Source organism: Chiloscyllium punctatum, chromosome 5 (assembly GCF_047496795.1).
Source record: "Chiloscyllium punctatum isolate Juve2018m chromosome 5, sChiPun1.3, whole genome shotgun sequence".
Taxonomy (NCBI): Eukaryota; Metazoa; Chordata; class Chondrichthyes; order Orectolobiformes; family Hemiscylliidae; genus Chiloscyllium; species Chiloscyllium punctatum.
This window is the reverse complement of record NC_092743.1, coordinates 107,883,926-107,903,456: the sequence shown is the minus strand read 5'-3', so window position 1 is coordinate 107,903,456 and position 19,531 is coordinate 107,883,926. Positions and strand designations below refer to the sequence as shown.

The 19,531-nt window shown below is 40.8% G+C and overlaps 1 protein-coding gene across 1 annotated transcript in view; it reads right to left on the bottom strand.

Annotated features, from left to right (window-relative positions):
- The window catches only part of herpud2 (HERPUD family member 2), a 68,342-nt gene extending 51,631 nt beyond the window's left edge, over positions 1-16,711 (bottom strand). The window contains exon 1 of the mRNA XM_072571002.1: positions 16,292-16,711. Within this exon, the coding sequence (XP_072427103.1) occupies positions 16,292-16,438 (147 nt within the window). The 5' untranslated portion in view covers positions 16,439-16,711. The remainder of the gene's footprint in view (positions 1-16,291) is intronic.
- Positions 16,712-19,531: the final 2,820 nt, after the last annotated feature.

Below are 19,531 nucleotides of genomic sequence, written 5' to 3'. Positions count from 1 at the left end.
CTATACATGCTGCTGTCACTGTGCATCAGCAGTGGAGGGAGTGCACATTTAAGGTAGGGATAAGTGTGATGCCTTTCAAACTGGATTCTTTTGGCCAGGCTGGTGTTGAGCTTCTTGAGGGTTGCTGCAGCTGCACTCATGCAGGCATGTGCAGAGTATTCTATCAAGCTCCTGATGTGTGCCTTGTGGATGGTAGACAGAATTTGGGGATACACAAAGTGAGTTGCTGACCACTGAATTCCAAGCCTCTAACTTGCTCTTCTAGTAATTATATTACGAGTCAAGTTCAGTTTATCACCAATGGGAACACCCACCTCCAGGATGGTGGTACAACTTGGGGATTGGAATGCAACTGAACAACATCTTAAAGATCTACAAATTAACTGGAAAAAGTGACAATACTCTGAGACAGAGAATTCACATATCAGTTCAGCCCCATCAGAAGGATGGATGTTCAAACCTAGTTGCAAAATTATATTTTGGTTGTGGGTGTTGTAGGTCAGACATCTCAACTCTAGAGCATCACTACAGTAGTCAGAATCACAGGACAGTCAGTGCAGACCCAATGCACTAAATGGCCTCCTTCTGTCCATAAGGATTCAAAGAGCATCCCACGATGATCCACCCTTCCAGCTTATCCCCATGGGATTTTTACCGTGGTTAACCCACCCAACCTGCCCATCCTTCGACATTACAGGCAATGTTTTTTTTAAAACCTTGGCCAATCCACCTAACCTGCCTTTCTTTGGACTGTGGGAGGAAAGAGCTTAAAAATGTGTTGCTGGAAAAGCGCAGCAGGTCAGGCAGCATCAAAGGAGAATCGACGTTTCGGGCATAAGCCCTTCTTCAGGAATAAGGAGGGTGTGCCAACTAAATCCTGAATGTTGAACTAACTTCTCTCGAACAACGAGTTTGACAGCGTTTTCTTCATTGGTAAAGACTGATGTAATGTATTCCATTAATACTTGTATCATATGCACTGCCTCCATGTGTAAATCCACTTTTTCTTCTCAAATCAGTATTCCTTTACAACTAATGTTCCTGTAGAAGACTCCATTTTATTTTGGTTGCAAGCTTCTTTTCATGCTCCTCTTATTTGCATTTGTGCCTCTCCTCTGAAACTTCTATTTTCAACCTGGTTCTCAAGTTTACTTTCTATTTGACATCTGTCCAAAGCATACCAATTCTATTTTTAAAATATTCATCTTAATTTCTATTTTTTTTGCCATCTAGAGAGCTGCCTTTATTGGTCCTTTCATTTTACTGGAATATACATCACCTGTGCCTCATAAACATCCTCTATGAAGTTGTCCCATTGCACAATGCAAACAGAAGCTGACAGTGTGCAGGTGTACTAATTCATTAGTATTTGCTAGAAATAAACTAATTTAAGGCTCCGGCCCGAAACACTGATTTTCCTGGTCCTCAGACGCTGCCTGACCTGCTGCGTTTTTCCAGCAACACACTTGCAACTTTGATCTCCAGTATCTGCAGAACTCACTGTCTCCTCACTGCGTATTGTACCCTATTGTATGGGCAATGGAATTCAAGGACCGACATTTACTGGTTTGCTGACAAATAGGAGAACATTAGAGTGGATATTTGGAAATTAGTGATCATAATATAAGAGCATTCAATATTAATTTGCAAGCAGATTTTTAAAAAAGTTAGGATTATGATCCTAGACCAGAAAAGGGCCGATTTTGTGGATCTAATTGAACTAGAGCAAGTTGATTAAAAACCCATTTTTGTAGATAAAAGAGTGGATGGGAAAATAGGACATTTCCAAAAGACAGATGAACAGGCTGCAAGCTACATCCATGCCCCCGAGAAATAAATATAAAAGGTATCAAAATCCTAGAGTACTCTGGATGACTGGGGATATCGATGACATCATACCGGAATAATAATAGAACTCTGGAACAGCATCTCAAATGCAGGAGAAAGGCAAAGGCTGAAATAAGGAAGTTAAGAGGAAGCATGAGGAAAAGACAGCAAACTGCGTTTAAAATAGTAAAATGGTTGTTATTCAGATCATGGAATATGGGGAGAACTAGCCACTTGGAAACAGAACTGGCTCAAAAGTTAGAAGACGGAGGATGGTGGTAGAGGGTTTTTTTCAGACTGGAGGCCTGTGACCAGTGGAGTGCCACAAGGATTGGTGCTGGGTGCTCTACTTTTGTCATTTACATAAATGATTTGGATGTGAGCATAACAGGTACAGTTAGTAAGTTGGCAGATGACACCAAAATTGGAGGTGTAGTGGACAGCGAAGACGGTTACCTCAGATTACAACAGGATATGGACCAGACGGGCCAATGGGTTGGGAAATGGCAGATGGAGTTTAATTCAGATAAATGCGAGGTGCTGCATTTTGGGAAAGCAAATCTTAGCAGGACTTATACATTTAATGGTAAGGTCCTAGGGAGTGTTGCTGAACAAAGGGACCTTGGAGTGCAGGTTCATAGCTCCTTGAAAGTGGAGTCGCAGGTAGATAGGATAGTGAAGGTGGTGTTTGGTATGCTTTCCTTTATTGCTCAGAATATTGACTACAGGAGTTGGAAGGTCATGTTGCGGCTGTACAGGACATTGATTAGGCTAATGTTGGAATATTGCAATTCTGGTCTCCTTCCTATCGGAAAGATGTTGTGAAACTTGAAAGGGTTCAGGAAAGATTTACAAGAATGTTGCCAGGATTAGAGGATTTGAGCTATAGGAAGATGCTGAACAGGCTGGTGCTGTTTTCCCTGGAGCGTCGGAGGCTGAGGGGTGACCTTATAGAGGTTTACAAAATTATGAGGGGCATGGATAGGATAAATAGGCAAAGTCTTTTCCCTGGGGTCGGGGAGTCTAGAACTAGAGGGCATAGGTTTAGAGGGGAAAGATATAAAAGAGACCCAAGGGGCAACCTTTCCATGCAGAGGGTGGTACATGTATGGAATGAGCTGCCAGAGGATGTGGTGGAAGCTGATACAATTGCAACATTCAAGAGGCATTTGGATGGATATATGAATAGGAAGGGTTTGGAGGGATATGGGCCAGGTGCTGGCAGATGGGACCAGATTGGATTGGGATATCTGGTCGGCATGGACAGGTTGGACCGAAGGGTCTGTTTCTATGCTGTACATCTCTATGACTCTATATGAATCATTAAAGATTAGTCAAAGATAGAGTGGGGATCATATGGAACAAGCAGGCTAAACTGCTAACTGAATCAAAGAGTATTGCAAAGGTATTAAAAGAATACCTTATTTCTGACTGTATCAAACTTGAAGTACAAATCTTCCCAAAATGGTCCAGTTAAAACCACAGGTGTTGAGCAACTTAGAGATACAGAGATAGATAAAGAAGAGATGCTAAAAAGACTGGCAGCACTCTTGGTAGAGAAGTTGCCAATTCAGATGGGATACATCCTAAATTGCTAAGACGTGTATGGGAGCAAATCGCAGAGCCATTGACAGAAATTTTCCAGGCCTCTTTGAACACAGAATTAGTTCTGGGGACTGCAGAATTGCAAATGTGACTCCGTTGTTTCAGAAAGTGGCAAAGGATAACCCATGAAACTACAGACCTACCAGTTTGACATCAATACTGGGAAAACTGATGGAGATACTAATACAGAATAAGATAAATATATATTTGGAGGAAAAGAAATTAATACTAGATAGTCAATATGGCTTTGTCAAGGCCAGGGAGTCATGTCTCAAATTTAATTGAGTTCTTTGATGAGGTGACATAGGTAGTGGATGAGGGTAACGCTATGAATGTTGAATATTTGGACATTCAGAAAGCATTTGGTACTGTGCTACATGGCAGATTGGTTAGAAATGGTTGGGATTTATGGATCCTTGACAGCATAGATTAGAAGTTAGCTAAAAGAGAAGAAGAAAACAGAGGATAGGTATAAATTGCAATTCTCAGACTGGAGGCAAGTTGAACATTTCTCAGGGATTAGTGTTAAGTCTCTTGCCTTTTCAGATTTATATAAATGGGTATTGAGGGCACAATCTCTAAATTTGCAGATGATATTAAGTTAGGGACAATGGTGAATTGTGAGAATGATGCTGAGTGACTTCAGAGAGACACTGACAAGTTAGCCAAATGGGTAGACAGCTAGCAGATAAATTTCAATGTAGGTGAATGAATGATAATGCATTTTGGTAAATTAAATATTTAGGCTCACTGGTACAACCTTGAGGAGAATACAGGAATAGAGACACCTATGGGTTCAAGTGCATAATTCTGAGGGTAGCCAGGCAAGTTGAAACAGTTGTTCCAAAGGATTCATCAATAAACTTTCATAGTGTAAAAGCAAGAACGCGATGCTATGCCTCTGATATTATTGGTCAGATGTCACAAAGCGAGTCCCTTTTTCCTAAAAGCTGTTCCTTTACGCAAGGATTTTTTTCCAGAGGAGTTGTAAATGGGCAGGGTTCCGATTAGACTAGTTTGGTACAGAGATGAAAAGGATTTTGACAGGCTTTTTGTTTATATGTAAACAGATGAGACTTCAGGCCAAAGTGGTCATGTTTTAGAAGTGATCTGTACAATGGAAAGGGAGTGGTCAGCTCTCTGGCTGAGCAGTTCAGTCCAGTCCAAAACTAGTTAGGAGTTCGACAGTGAGCTAGGTGCAAACTCACTCTCTCCCTTTCTGCCCTTCTAACTTCAACCTGTAAGCACCTGTTTCATTTTTTAATGAATGTTTTAGGAGGGTTTGCTTATTAAGACTGTTGGGTATATTCAGAACAGCATAATTAAGTCAGGTTTGGATAGACTGAGCTCTGTAGGCGTTCTTTATTCTTTTCTTTGTGTTTTATTGTATAATTTTGTGAATAAATGTCTGTTTTAAAACCTAGCAGCTTACTCTGGGTAATTTTCACTGTACACTTACAAAAACAAATTGCAAAGTTGTGGTCTGGAGTGCCTGTTCCAGAATGTTTTGAGTGGTCCATTTACAGACCACACTACCAAGTATTGTGTTTAATTCTGGGCACTTCACTTAAGGAAGGATGTCTAATAGAATGATATCAGGAATGGGGAATTTTAGATACAAGGGAAGATTAGTGAAATTAGGCTTCCTGTCTTTGGAGCAGGGAAGATTAAGAGATGGCTTACTGAGGTGCTCAAATCTATGTACAATTTTGACAGAGTAAAGGAAGATATTCTGTTTCCCACTATTTGGAATGCCAATCACTTGTCAGAATTTCACGACTGCCAGCTAAAGAGTTAGGCATGAGATGAGGAGAAATCTCTTTACACAATGAGTTTTTTAGGATTTGGCATGCGCTTCCTGGAAGAATAGCAGAGGTGGACTCCATAGGACGTTTCAAAAGAGAGATGGATGTATGTTTGAAAGTGAAGAATTTTGAGGGCTACAGAGATAGGGTAGGAGAATAAGAGAAGCTGAGTAACTCTTTTGGGAGCTGGTATAGACAATGCAGGCTCAATGGCCTCCTTGTATACTGTAAAATGTTATGATTCTATAATTCTATATAAAACATTTACTACACACCCAAATAACTTATTTTCAACCTGGGAATTACAATTTAAAACAAGCTGGTCTGCACAGGAAAGCATTCAGTTTTCAACAGCTTATGCTATTTCATCAGGAAATACTTTAAATTCTGGAGTTTTCGCTCCAAATCTCTGAATACCTCTTCCCTCCTTTAAGATACTCTTCAATATCTTGCTGCTAGACTAAACATTTGGTCAGGAGAAAGTGAGGACTGCAGATGCTGGAGATCAGAGCTGAAAAATGTGTTGCTGGAAAAGCGCAGCAGGTCAGGCAGCATCCAAGGAGCAGGAGAATCGATGCTTTGGGCATAAGCCCTTCTTCAGGTCACCCAAGCTAAAACCTAATTTAGTCACATTTTGTTCAATATTGGTCCTGCAAAGCTTTACCGCATTAATGGCACTTCAAAATGAAATTTTCAGCTGATGCCATATCCCTGAGAAAAGGTGAAAAGACTGCAAGTAGTCTATTAGTAGCATGCTTATTAATGACCAATGGGTGCTACATAGCAATATTTATATGGGCAAAAACAAAAGGCTCATTAACATAAAACTCAGTGACAATATAATGATATTAAGTTCAGTTAGAAGTCGAGAATGTTGAAATCTAAAATGCAGTCCTGAAAGTGAATGATAATAAAATAAATAATAAAACAACCCTGAAGACTTATTGTAATTTCAAAGTCAAGTATCCCTTACAATTATTTCAGAAATTTAGAGCAATATTGCTGCCAACAACTGGAAGAGCTGAAGATTGGAGGCAACATGAAATTTTGTGGGAATTATTACTGGGAGCAGTAATCTCTATCAGTTTAATTTTTATACTACACCTCATGAAATTTATGTAAATTAGTTCTGTTGACAAGCCACTTCTAAAACAGTTAAAGATTTAATGGTTCAAAAGGCCATTTGTCTTATCACTAAGAAATCACAGAACAAAGTGCGAGAAACCAGGGCAAGAAGGGGTGCCAAGTGGAAGATACAATCCATCAAACTTCTATAGCCCCTATGACATTGTCTCTAATCATTGCCTGGGAGAATTCTAGTCCAATTGTCCAGTTTCTCATATTGTGATCACGCCATTGTGCAAGCCAGTGTTTCCATTTATCTTCCTTCATTGCTCCATCATGGCTGACATGGCCCATGAACATATTTGTTCCATTCTTCACAGAGCTGCTGTCACCACTGTTTATGGGTCAGACCAGATGCCATCAAAATATATCAGAAGGTAGCGTGGACCCTAACATTTTCTTATTTAATAAAGGTATATGTGAGGTGCTCTATTCCAGATGCAATTTAGTCAAACTATTTGACATTCGAGTCATAGAGACATACAGCATGGAAACAGACCCTTCGATCCAACCCGTCCATGCCGACCATATATCCCAACCCAATCTAGTCTCACCTGCCAGCACCTGGCCCATATTCCTCCAAACCCTTCCAATTCATATACCCATCCAGATGCCTTTTAAATGTTGCAATTGTACCAGCCTCCACTGGCAGCTCATTCCATACACTCACCACACTCTGCGGGAAAAAGTTGCCCTTTCAGTCCCTTTTTTAAAAATATCTTTCCCCTCTCACCCTAAACCTATGCTCTCTAGTTCGGACTCCCCCACCCCAGGGAAAAGACTTTGTCCATTAATCCTATTCATGCCCCTCATGATTTTATAAACCTCAGTCAGGTCATCCCTCAGCCTCCGACGCTCCAGGGAAAACAGCCCCAGCCGATTAAACCTCTCCTTATAGCTCAGATCCTCCAACCCTGGCAACATCCTTGTAAATCTTTTCTGAACCCTTCCAAGTTTCACAACAACTTTCCAATAGGAAGGAAACCAAAATTGCACGCAATATTTCAATAGTGGCCTAACCAATGACCTGTACAGACACAACATGACCTCCCAATTCCTGTAGTCAATACTCTAACCAATAAAGGAAATCATACCAAATGCCTTCCTCGCTATCCTATCTACCTTCACTTTCAAGGAGTTATGAACCTGCACCCCAAGGTCTCTTTGTTCAGCAACACTCCCTAGGACCTTACCATTAGGTGTATACGTCCTGCTAAGATTTGCTTTCCCAAAATGCAGCACCTCGCATTTATCTCAATTAAATCCCCCTTCGGCCCATTTGATCAAGATCCTGTTGTAATCTGAGGTAACCTTCTTTGCTATCCACCACACCTGCAATTTTGGGATCATCTGCAAACTTCCTAACTATACCTCATATATAAACGATTTGGACATGAGCGTAAATGACGAAAAGTCGAGAACCCAGCACCGATCCTTGTGGCACTCCACTTGTCACAGGCCTCCAGTCTGAAACACAACCCTCCAACACCACCCTCTTCCTTCTACCTTTGAGCCAGTTCTGTATCCAAATGGCTAGTTCTCCCTGTATTCCATGAGATCTAACCTTTCCAACCAATCTCCCATGGGGAACCTTGTCAAACGTATTACTGAAGTCCATATAGGTCACGTCCACTACTCTGCCCTCATCAATCCTCTTTGTTGCTTCTTCAAAAAACTCAATCAAGTTTAAGAGATATGATTTCCCATGCATAAAGCCAGGTTGATTATCCCTAATCAGTCCTTGCCTTTCCAAATACATGTACATCCTGTCCCTCAGGATTCCCTCCAACAACTTGCCCACCACCAACGTAAGGCTCCACTGGTCTATAATTCCCTGGCTTGTCCTTACCAGCTTTCCAAAATAGTGGCACCATGTCATCCAATCTCCAGTCTTCCGACAGCTCACCTGTGACTATCGATGATACAAATATCTTAGCAAGGGGCCCAGCAATCACTTCCCTACCTTCCAGAGTTCTAAGATACACCTGATCAGGTCCTGGGGATTTATCTACTTTTAAGCGTTAAGACATCCAGCACTTCCTCCTCTGTAATCTGGACATTTTGCAAGATGTCACCATCTATTTCCCCACATTCTATATCTTCCATGTCCTTTTCTACACTAAATACTGTCACAAAATACTCGTTTAGTATCTCCCCCATCTCCTGTGGCTCCATACAAAGGCCGCCTTGCTGATCTTTGAGGGGCCTTATTCTCTCCCTAGTTACCCTTTTGTCCTTAATGTATTTGTAAAAACCCTTTGGATTCTCCTTAACTCCATTTGCCAAAGCTATCTCATGTCCCCCTTTTGCCCTCCTGATTTCCCTCTCAAGTATACTCCTACTTCTTTAATACTCTTCTGAGGATTCACTCAGTCTAATCTGTCTATACCTTACATATGATTCCTTCTTTTTCTTAAGCAAACCCTCAATTTCCCTAGTCATCCAGTATTCCCTACACCTACCAGTCTTTCCTTTCCCACCAATAGCAATAATCTGTCTCTGGACTCTTGTTACCTCATTTCTGATGGCTTCCCACTTTCCAGCCGTCCTTCTACCTGATAACATCTGCCCCCAAATCAGCTTTTGAAGTTTTTGCCTAACACAGTCAAAGTTAGCCTTCCTTCAATCTAGAACATCAACTTTTAGATCTGGTCTATCCTTTTCCGTCACTATTTTAAAACTAATAGAAATATGGTCGCTGGCCCCAAAGTGCTCCCCCACTGACACCTCAGTCACCTGCCCTGCCTTATTTCCCAAGAGTAGGTCAAATTTTGCACCTTCTCTAGTACGTACACCCACATACTGAATCAGAAAAATTTCTCATTCACACTTAAATTCCTCTCCATCTAAACCTTTAACACTATGGCAGTCCCAGTCGATGTTTGGAAAGTTAAAATCCCCTTCCATAAACACTCCATTATTCTTACAGATAACTGAGATCTCCTTACAAGTTTGTTTCTCAATTTCCCTCTGATTATTAGGGGTTCTAAAATACAATCCCAATAAGGATCACCCCTTTCTTATTTCTCAGTTCAACCCAAATAACTTCCCTAGATGTATCTCTGGAAATATCCTCCCTCAGTACAGCTGTAATGCTATCCCTTATCAGAAACTCCATTCCCCCTCCTCTCTGGCCTCCCTTTCTGTCCTTCCTGTAGCATTTGTATCCTGGAACATTAAACTGCCTCTCCTGTCCATTCCTAAGCCAGTTTCTATAAGTGCTACGATATCCCAGTCCCATGTTCCTAACCATGCCCCGAGTTCATCTGCCTTCCCTGTTCAGCCTCTTACATTGAAATAAGTGTAGTTTAATTTATCAGTCCTACCTTGTCCCTGCCTGCCCTGTTTGACTTGCTCATTTTCTCAACTGCACCAGTCTCAGATTGATCTCTTTCCTCACTATCTTGCTGCTTCTTCCAAACTATAGACCCAGAAAATAGCACTGTCTTATTCCTCTACAAAACTCCTGGCTTACTTAATACTTAGGGCTTATTTTCTTAAGTTTAATGAAGAGACATAGCTCAATAAAACAATTAAGCAGAACACAATTTATTTAAACACTTTGTATTTACACTAAAGGAAAGAGGAACTTGGAATAACTTAACCCTATGGAGAGCTTAACAGAATAATAGATTTTACTACTAAACATTAACTATTCCAATATAGTAACATCCCATAAACACATCCTTACTAACAGGCAAATTCATAAAACAGAACTGTCTCACATGCAATTTCAGCAACCCAGAAGGAAAAACATCCAGAGAAAACTCAGACAGGAAAGGGAGAGCTCGGAGAGATTCACTGTCTTCCAACCTGCTCAGACCCCAGCAACAATTGCTGAATTTGAAAACTAAAAACCCAGATTGTGTGGTTGGGAGCTTGACCACACATTCAGGCTGCTTCTGTTGTTGTAACGTAAAACAAAAACCCTCAAGGTCTCACGCTGTTTACTTCACTGGCTTTCCAACCAAGCAGCTCTGCACCTCTGTCTTAAACCCGGTCACAAAAAAAATCAGAACAAAATAACTGTTTGAAGCCATCGCATCATTACACCTTTCCCCTCCCTCCTAGACTGAACCATGAAAGTGTTGCTCTTGTCCTCACAAACCAGTTTCTCCATTCAAAAAAATCATCCTCGACCACTACCAGCATCAAACACTTTTAATCTCCCATTTTCAATATCCAAGATTGACTGCTTACTGTGACACATTAGTCTGTTCATTGGTCATTGCAACATCTAATGCATTTTGCACAGCAACTTCTTAATTAAGTACAGGAGATACAACCTTTTACTTTTTTCCTTTCTCGGCATCCAAGGTCCCAACACAGTTTCCAAGTAAGACACTGCTTTAGTTATACTTCTGGCAATTTAGTATGCTGCAGGTGGTTGGACAACTAATTTGCAATGAAGTGGTGCCAACAGCATGTGTTCAATTCCTGCACCAGCTGAGGTTATCACGAAGGACTCTCCTTCTCAACGTCTCCCTTTGTGCAAGACTCCTCAGGTGAAATGACCAGTCATCCCTTTAACAAGACAGCCTCCTTATAGCTCAGTAGGACTATGGTGACTTTACCTTGACTACATTTGCTGCTTACAAGAGGGTTTTTTCCAAATTCAGGAGATGGATGCAGATGGGGTGATTGCTTTCCATTCAATCAGCATGACCTTGAGCTCTCAACTGCATGCCATTTTGATGTCTCTACCACAATTCCAACTCTGTCCTTCTCTCTGATCTCTTACTATGCCAATGAAATTCAACATAAATATTAACTCAAGGAATACCATTCTGTACACACACAACGTTACATTCACCAACTCCTATATAACGCTAATGCTTAATTCTTCACAACAACAGCTGTTCTTATTTCCAACGCCTCCACACATCTTTTGTTTGTTATGTTCTACTTTTCACCCCCTTTTCCTTGAACCATTTTGCCTTTAGTTTAATCTCTCATGCCTTCCAAACTTCCCTTTCATCCTTTTCCTGTCTCTGATAAAACATTCACCAGTGAACAGTTTCTTTTCCCATGGCCTTAATTTAGTCTTAACTGTATTTTCAGTTTTGATGTGATACTTTAGAAAATATAAACTGTTTTCATCTGTGGAGTGGGGAAAGAAGAAAAAAACCAAGAGAAATTAAGCCAACTGTGCAAATACACTAACTTACCTCATTACTTCATATTTTTGTTGTAGAATTGACAACATTCCTTTGATGTAAATAATCAAGTTGGTAAGCACAAAAGAAATCAAGTATTGCATGGTCAAGAGACTCACCATGTTGTCTCATAATCACAATGCTGAAGCAATGAGAATCCACTATAGTCACTCCTGCTGATGCACTGTAGTCATTAATTACAAAAAAGTACATAGAATGAGGCAGCGATCATTCTTCAATCAGCAGAGAGACTACCAATGTTCCTCAGCAAAATCAGGTATGTAATTATGTAGTAGTAAACAGAAAGCTGTGTAGTAGTATTCATGGTAAAGTACCTTTGTACAATCATCAGTTATTTAATGTACTGCTGCATAAAGCAGCATACAACACACTAATTTCAAAGTCCTTTATTCAGACAGCCAGTTACTCGGATACTCAGAATATCTATCACCAAATCAAACAGTTACAAAATCATATTCCACCTATAGGATCTTCCATGGGGATATAGTTTATTTGCCCAAGATCTGAAATGTAGACTTGTAAGGAGTTTAACCAGCTGAAATCTGACCATTTTGAAACAAAGCAGTAAACAGGTTTTTACACTGATGTCAGGACCTCCTTTCTTGCTGGGATATTGGTTGTGGAATCACCTACAGCAGGATGGGATAGCCCATGTTCCCTTCCCAGGACCTTATTCTCTCAGATTTAACTACCAAGATAGGCTGACAGTTACTATGTTGTTTAGTCATCAGAGTAAAAGATGAAAATCAGCACTAAAAATACCAGCTCCACAGTAAGGAATGGGACTCTCAGACTGGGCTGTAATGAAATATCACTTTTGCCCAAATGATGGCAGAACATAAATAAAGTTCAACAGAATTTGACTTTGCAAGTTAGCAGAACATTTCGAATCAGGAGTATCCTCAAGTCTGTGGACTCTGACAATGTTATTACCATGTTAAATTGGCCAGACCAAAGAAAAGGAACTTGAAGTTTGATCTTTTAAGCATTCATTCACAAAAGACTGCAAAGCAATTTGGATTCCATACTCTATCATCTCATAGTACAACCTACTTCGGAATGAAATTATAGTCACTTCATGACAATAAAATCTAAAATCTTTAGATTATCATGTCCTCTGATCAAACTTACAATTCACTATAACATTGACACACCCAATAGCAATTCAATTTTCAGCAACAAAGCACTGATTCACATTAATTTTTTTTCCAAAAGGTAGTTTATATAAAATTTCTTACTGATATTGCAGCTGAAAAATAGGTTAATCAACTAAACTAGATCAACAATTTCTTTACATAGCAACCTGGTGCTCGAGGGTGTGGGTGAGGACACTCCAGGTGAGGAGGAGAACGGTACGCAGCAGCGTGAGAGCATGGGGGAAAGTGACGGTCTACAGATGGGAAGGAAGAGAGCAAGGATACTGTACGTTGGGCGTGGCCGCCGGGGGTGGGGGGGGTGGGGGGGGGGGGGGGGGGGGCAGGAGCTCAGATGGGGTTAATCTACCAATTGTCTCGTTCCTCCTGCAAAGGTGAAAAAAAATCTGGGTAAGGAGATTGGTGAAAGATGGTCTTGGAAAAGAAAAAAGGTACATGGCACTGAATCCAAGGGACTGATGTTATTGAACTTTGTTTCCCTATTTTCCCCTTGCATGTCAACATTTTAAAAAATGTGACTGTATTCCTATGTCTGTGTAGGTGTTCAAAAAGGGGTTCTATACATATAGGTGGTTCCTACTTTGCTTGACTTGTGGCTAGATCTTGTTTATTCATACAAACGGTAGTTCTTGATAAATAGAGCAACCTCAGTGTTTTCTATTACTCGAACTCTGGACAGGTCAACTGGGGACATTTGCAAACTCGGGATTAAATCATTAACTTTTGTAGGAGTAGTAGTTTAGGCTCAAAAAATCAGTGCAATTTCCCAAATGAGTTGCAGTAATCTTCATCTGGAAGGACTGGACCAGCACCACAAGACATTTCACAGGTGCTACACTGAAAAATTTAATTTTTGAACTTTTTCAACAAAAATCTTAGTCAGCAAGATGATTTTGAAGGAGCATCTCAAGGACAACAGTGGCAAGGTTGAGGAAATGTTTTGGTGTTTTTTTAGCCAGCTATTCAATCGAGCTGAAAGTACCTCAACCATTTGTGATTTTGAACTTCACAAATCTCCCTTGCACTCTATTACATTTTATAATGACAGCTCCTGAATCTTTGAGTATTGGAAACCTAGTAACCCTGCTTATCCTTTCATAACACAAAATGCTTCCGTGATATCATGCCATAATACATCATTGTAATAAAAGCGGAACCATTTTATCATTCAATATTCCTATTTCCCAATCCTAGGAATCGGCACTGGACTCAAGATCTTTCTAATGCAATGAGGAGCTAATAGATGAAAATTTCAAATGAGGTGCTGGAGTATCTAAGAGTCAGTGTCAACCCCCATCAGGTACGCTAAGTAACGATTTTAGGGACAGGTGGGTTCATAAGAGGGTAGAAGCTGGATTATATTATGCAAAGAAGTGGCATTTGTGAAGAAGAGTATTTAGGGTTTTTTTAGATTAGATTAGATTACTTACAGTGTGGAAACAGGCCCTTCGGCCCAACAAGTCCACACCGCCCCGCCGAAGCGCAACCCACCCATACCCCTACATCACACTACGGGCAATTTAGCATGGCCAATTCACCTGACCTGCACATCTTTGGACTGTGGGAGGAAACCGGAGCACCCGGAGGAAACCCACGCAGACACGGGGAGAACGTGCAAACTCCACACAGTCAGTCGCCTGAGGCGGGAATTGAACCCGGGTCTCTGGCGCTGTGAGGCAGCAGTGCTAACCACTGTGCCACCGTGCTGCCCAATGCTCATGTCATATTAAATAATGAGGTTGTGAGCAATTTGGTTCAGTGTAAGACAGTAGTTGGAGAGGAAGACATAATCAATGATGAGAGTATGGACTTTGTAGAAAACAAAAACTTCATTGCTTCCCAATGTTTTATTGGAGGTAATTATAACAGATCATCATAGAATCAGAATCCCTACAGTGCAGAAGCAAGCCATTCAGCCCATTGAGTCCATGCTGACCCATCAAACAGCATCCCATCCAGATCCAACACCCTACCATATTCCTGTAACCTTGCATTTCCCATGGCTAATCACCCAGGCTGCACATCCTGGACACTCTGGGCAACTTAGCATGGCCAACACCCCCATAATCTGCACACCTTTGGAGTGTGGGAGGAAGCCAGAGCATCCAAAGGAAACTCATGCAGACATGGGAGAACGTCTGTGTGGAGTTTGTGCAGTCACCCTGGGCTGGAATCCTACCTGGGTCCTTGGTTCTGTGAGGCAGTAGTGCTAACCACCATTAAATGCCCACATGATTAGCCATGCCAACAACTGTCAAGTCACAACAATCTTCAACCCCTCTTATTCAAATATTGAGATCCTCTTATTCCACAAGCAGTGAAGAAATTAATTCTCTTTCAATGGTTATGTGCTAACAATTTGTTGAAAATTGTGCAATTTGGTAACTACATGGTACTGGACATGTTCACAGATAGGGCTGTGTTGAAAACACAGCCAACAACTAAAAGTTCGCTTTCAAAGAGTTGATAATATTCACAGCTAAGCAAAAATTAAGACTGCATATAAATCTAGAAATAATTTTAACAAACCCTTAGGAACTGACTCCAATAATAAATATATTTTCTGCACAAAGGTTTTGACAGCACTGCAGTGTAGAACCACTAACGTGAGAATTATGAACCCTTCCAGTTATGAAATTTGAAGCATACCTGTACAAATCAAAGATTACTCATCAAATTCTAGAACAAAAGAGTGTCAAAACTGAACAAGGTCTGTCAAATTCAACTATTTGGAAAACTTGCTAGAATTCTGAATCAGGTGTCTGTGGACATCCTACTCACTATTGAAGACCCAGTTTCTTATACACAGTCAATCTTCCGTGACAGCTTTTTAGTGATCTAACCTAAAAGTCATTCAAGGTCATACTACATGACTCAGATCCAAGCAAAGAAAACAAAGGTCAAAATAACGATTACACAGGTCAAAGACTTAAATATATCAAAACTTGACTGAAAACATCAAGGTCATCAACTACACCTTGTCCAGTTGACTTGTATTTGTGAGCACTTTTGCTAAATATACCAGCGCTGGTTTCAATGTGTCAGAAAAAAAATTTACAAGTAACTACAATAGTGTTTCAAACATAATACTGAGAAGCTCACCAGAGTTCAAGAACAAAGTTGAGTGTTCATAAAAATGCAACTTTATGGAAGAACATGGTACGAACATACAAATTATAAAGGAAGCATTGGCAATTCAGACCCTCAAGCTTGATCGGATTGTAGCCTTGATTCCACATACTCACCCAACTCAATCAATTCTAGACTTTTTCGAGTCAAAGGTAATCAATACTGTACCCTAAGCATATTCAATGACCCAGCCTCCACCACACTCTCGGGAGGTGAGTTCCAAAGATTTCTGACTCAATAACAGAAAAATATTCCTCCTCATCTCGGTGGGGGAGCACATGGAGGCAGGTTAGAGGTTGCACCTTGGGACAGGGGGCAAAGGAGAGCACTAAAGAAGACTGGGCAGGGGAGGACCCGCGCGTGGGACAATGAGAAGATTGGTAACGGGGTGACAGACAGTCGGGGCAAGAGTGTTTTGACTCCGGATTTTCCCAACTCCTTTCTCTTCTAGCTATAGGGCTTCACTTACCGGCCGACTTGGGTAAACCCGAGACAAGTGGCTCTTGAGCTTCTCCACTGTCCAGTTGAGGAAACAGCTGACGGTCTGATCATCATATTTCTGGTTTGGAGTTTTGATGACCAGAGTGACCGGGTTGTCGGCGGAGCTCGGCTCCATCGCTCATATTCCGTGTGGTGCTTGTTGCAGACAGATCCCGGTCCAGTCCACCAGCCCTGGCAAACCCAACCCTCGGCTCAGCACTTCCTGCTTCACTCCCGGGACCGCAACATCACTGCCCTCACATCCCCGGCAGAGCCTTCTCTGCTCTGACTGCTTTTCAGACAGCTGATAGGCCTCGATCCCCGGCCTCAAGTTGTAGGCCCTGCCCAATCTCCACGGTGACGAGTATTCGTGCGTGCACGCTCCCGTGAAGAGGCGATCGCGCGCAACACGTCACAATGCACGGTCAGCTGATCCGGCTCGACCCAATATTATCATTCAGACCACCACAGCGGGGGTCCCCGTGACGTCACTCTCGCTATTGGAGAGCCCCACTTAAGATCTCAAACGTAAGGAAGAGTCAACAATTGAAAGTGACCAAAAGATGTTTGGAACTTAATTATGGACAGGTACATCTATGACTGAGTATGCCAGTTTTTCAGAAATCTGCAGAACATGAGGAAACTGAATAGGCAGCACTCAATGCTTATTAGCTTGAAACTGAATCTCCTTAAAATTTCAAGTTACAAGAAAGAAACCTTCTCACACATTTGTAAGGAAGGAAGAAATGCTGTAGGATCAGTGGTCTGGATCATTCAAGTTAGAGGAACATTTTGAGAATAGGGTAGTAATTAAGATTATAGAAGGGTTCAGAAACAGCATTCTTGCAAACTTAAAACTTTATCTGGAAGTGCACCAAGTACTCAGAGTCAGAAAAACAGCAGCTCTGATAGATGCCACTCAAAGGGTCCATGAATGCCAATCAGCATTTGGACCCTTGACTACCATTTCCAGAAATCACTACCATGCACAGCACTCAGGAGTACACACAGTGACAGCAGTAAAATGAGAGGGAATGGAGGTGGACAAATGGTCATCTGAAAATTCATGAGATTAAAGGATTAGGAAATCTGAGGATGGAAGAGGTACTCATTTCAGAGAAATGAACGAAGGATGTCAAAGTAATAAAGGAGAAAGGTAAGAATCAAAAAGTCATATCAAGAGATTAACAGGCTTCAATCTTCTAGGAGAAATTGAGGACTGCAGATGCTGGAGATCAGAGCTGAAAAGTGTGTTGCTGGAAAAGCGCAGCAGGTCAGGCAGCATCCAAGGAGGAGGAGAATTGATGTTTCAGGCATGAGCCCTTCTTTGGAAGAGACCTTCTTCAAGGAAGGCATCCTTGTAAGAGGGTGAAGAAGGGCTCATGCCCGAAATGTCGATTCTCCTGCTCCTTGGATGTTGCCTGACCTGCTGCGCTTTTCCAGCAACACATTTTTCAGCTTCCATTGTATCAAGACTGGACATATTAAAGCCAATTCCTGGAAGTTAAATGGGAGATTATCTGTTGTGGCAGGAATATCCAATCAAACTTCAGAAAACTGCAGGAAAGGAAATACATACTAAAACTGTTGCGGAATTACAAAGTGAACATTCTCCTTGGCGCATTCGAAGGAAATGAGAGATGTCTCAGTACAGTCATGAAATTCTTCTTTGAATATTGACAAGGAGGATCAGACTGCTGAAGGTCCTGGGTACTTTATCTTAAAAGGGGAGGGATTTCCTTACACATCAATTCAAGGGGGTAAGGAGCTAATCTAAAAAAGATTTTGAGAAACTGAAACAAATCAGTGATCGGTTGACTGATAGAATTTGTCTTCCAGAGGGTTGTTGAAAGAGAAAAAATGAATTAAAGGTACACATGGAGTTTATAAACCAGACTCATGAAAGAGTTAGAAGAAAGAATTAATTGATTAAATAGTGAAGTTGCAGTGGGTGTGAAACAAATTCCTACACAAAAATTAATTTTATGTTAAGAAATTACTTGGTAGATACAAAAATATTGGCCTTACCAAGGGTAGTGGGACAACAGACTGATGTAAAAGAAATTGAAATCTTTGAGGAGGAACATTCTCTATTGTTTCCTGACTGTGTTGTGACTGGATCTCAGGGCCATAGAATTTGACAGGAAGGAAATCAGTCTATGAAACAGGGAGGTGATTCCAAATTAATTTGTTGGATTCAAGTTTCAAAAACTTGATGAAAGGATGAAGGTTAAAAGAATGAGGTTTAGCCTGTCTTCTTCGTTATAAATGCAACAAATAGAGTAGCAATTGAAAGAGTTATGTCAACTGCATATTCAGAAATTGAATCAGAAATAATGCTTCAGTGTTCTTGCTTGAAAGGAAATGGAGACCACCTCAAAAACCACTAATGAGAAGTGGACAGTAATCTATCCTAATTTGATTGAAAATCGGAATGACATCGGTAATGGTTCATGAAATTCCAATGGCAGCTCACTAAGTATCAAGAAAATGCAAGAAAAATATTCAAACATTTTATGGCTAGGTATTTATGAATATGCAGTCAAGTTTTACCAGATATGCCTCACATCTTTGGGAGAAACTCCAACCATCAATTAAACATTCTCATGGTATCTTAATAGATTGTGTAGGATCTCTACTAAAACCAGGAGTGGGAACTAGAAACTTTTAACAGTTACGGATGTTAGGATAAAGGAGGCATCTTCAAATGGCAACCTGCAATTAGTGTAGTGTCACAGGGATAAATGGTGGGCCCACAATTATTAGGATATATATTACTGATTTAGATGATGCAAGTGAATGTTCCATTGCCAGTTTGTGGATGATACAAAAATATGTGTAAAGGCAATAGGTTAGGATGACACAAGGAATCTACAGAAAGATATAGACAGATTGTGAATGGCTAGAAAGTAGGCAGCTGAAATAGAATGTGGGAAAATGTCACATTATGCACTTTAGCAGGAAGAATAGTACAGCTGAATATAATTTCAATAGGATATGGGTATCTTTGTGCATGAATCAGAAAGTTAGCATCCAAGTTCACAAATAATCCACAGAAAGATATAGACAGATTGTGAGTGTGGCTGGAAACTAGGCAGTTGGAATAGAATATGGAAAAATGTGACATTATGCACTTTAGCAGGAAAAATAGTGGAGCTGAATTTAATTTCAATAGGATATGGGTATCTTTGTGCATGAATCAGAAAGTTAGCATCCGATTTGAGCATGT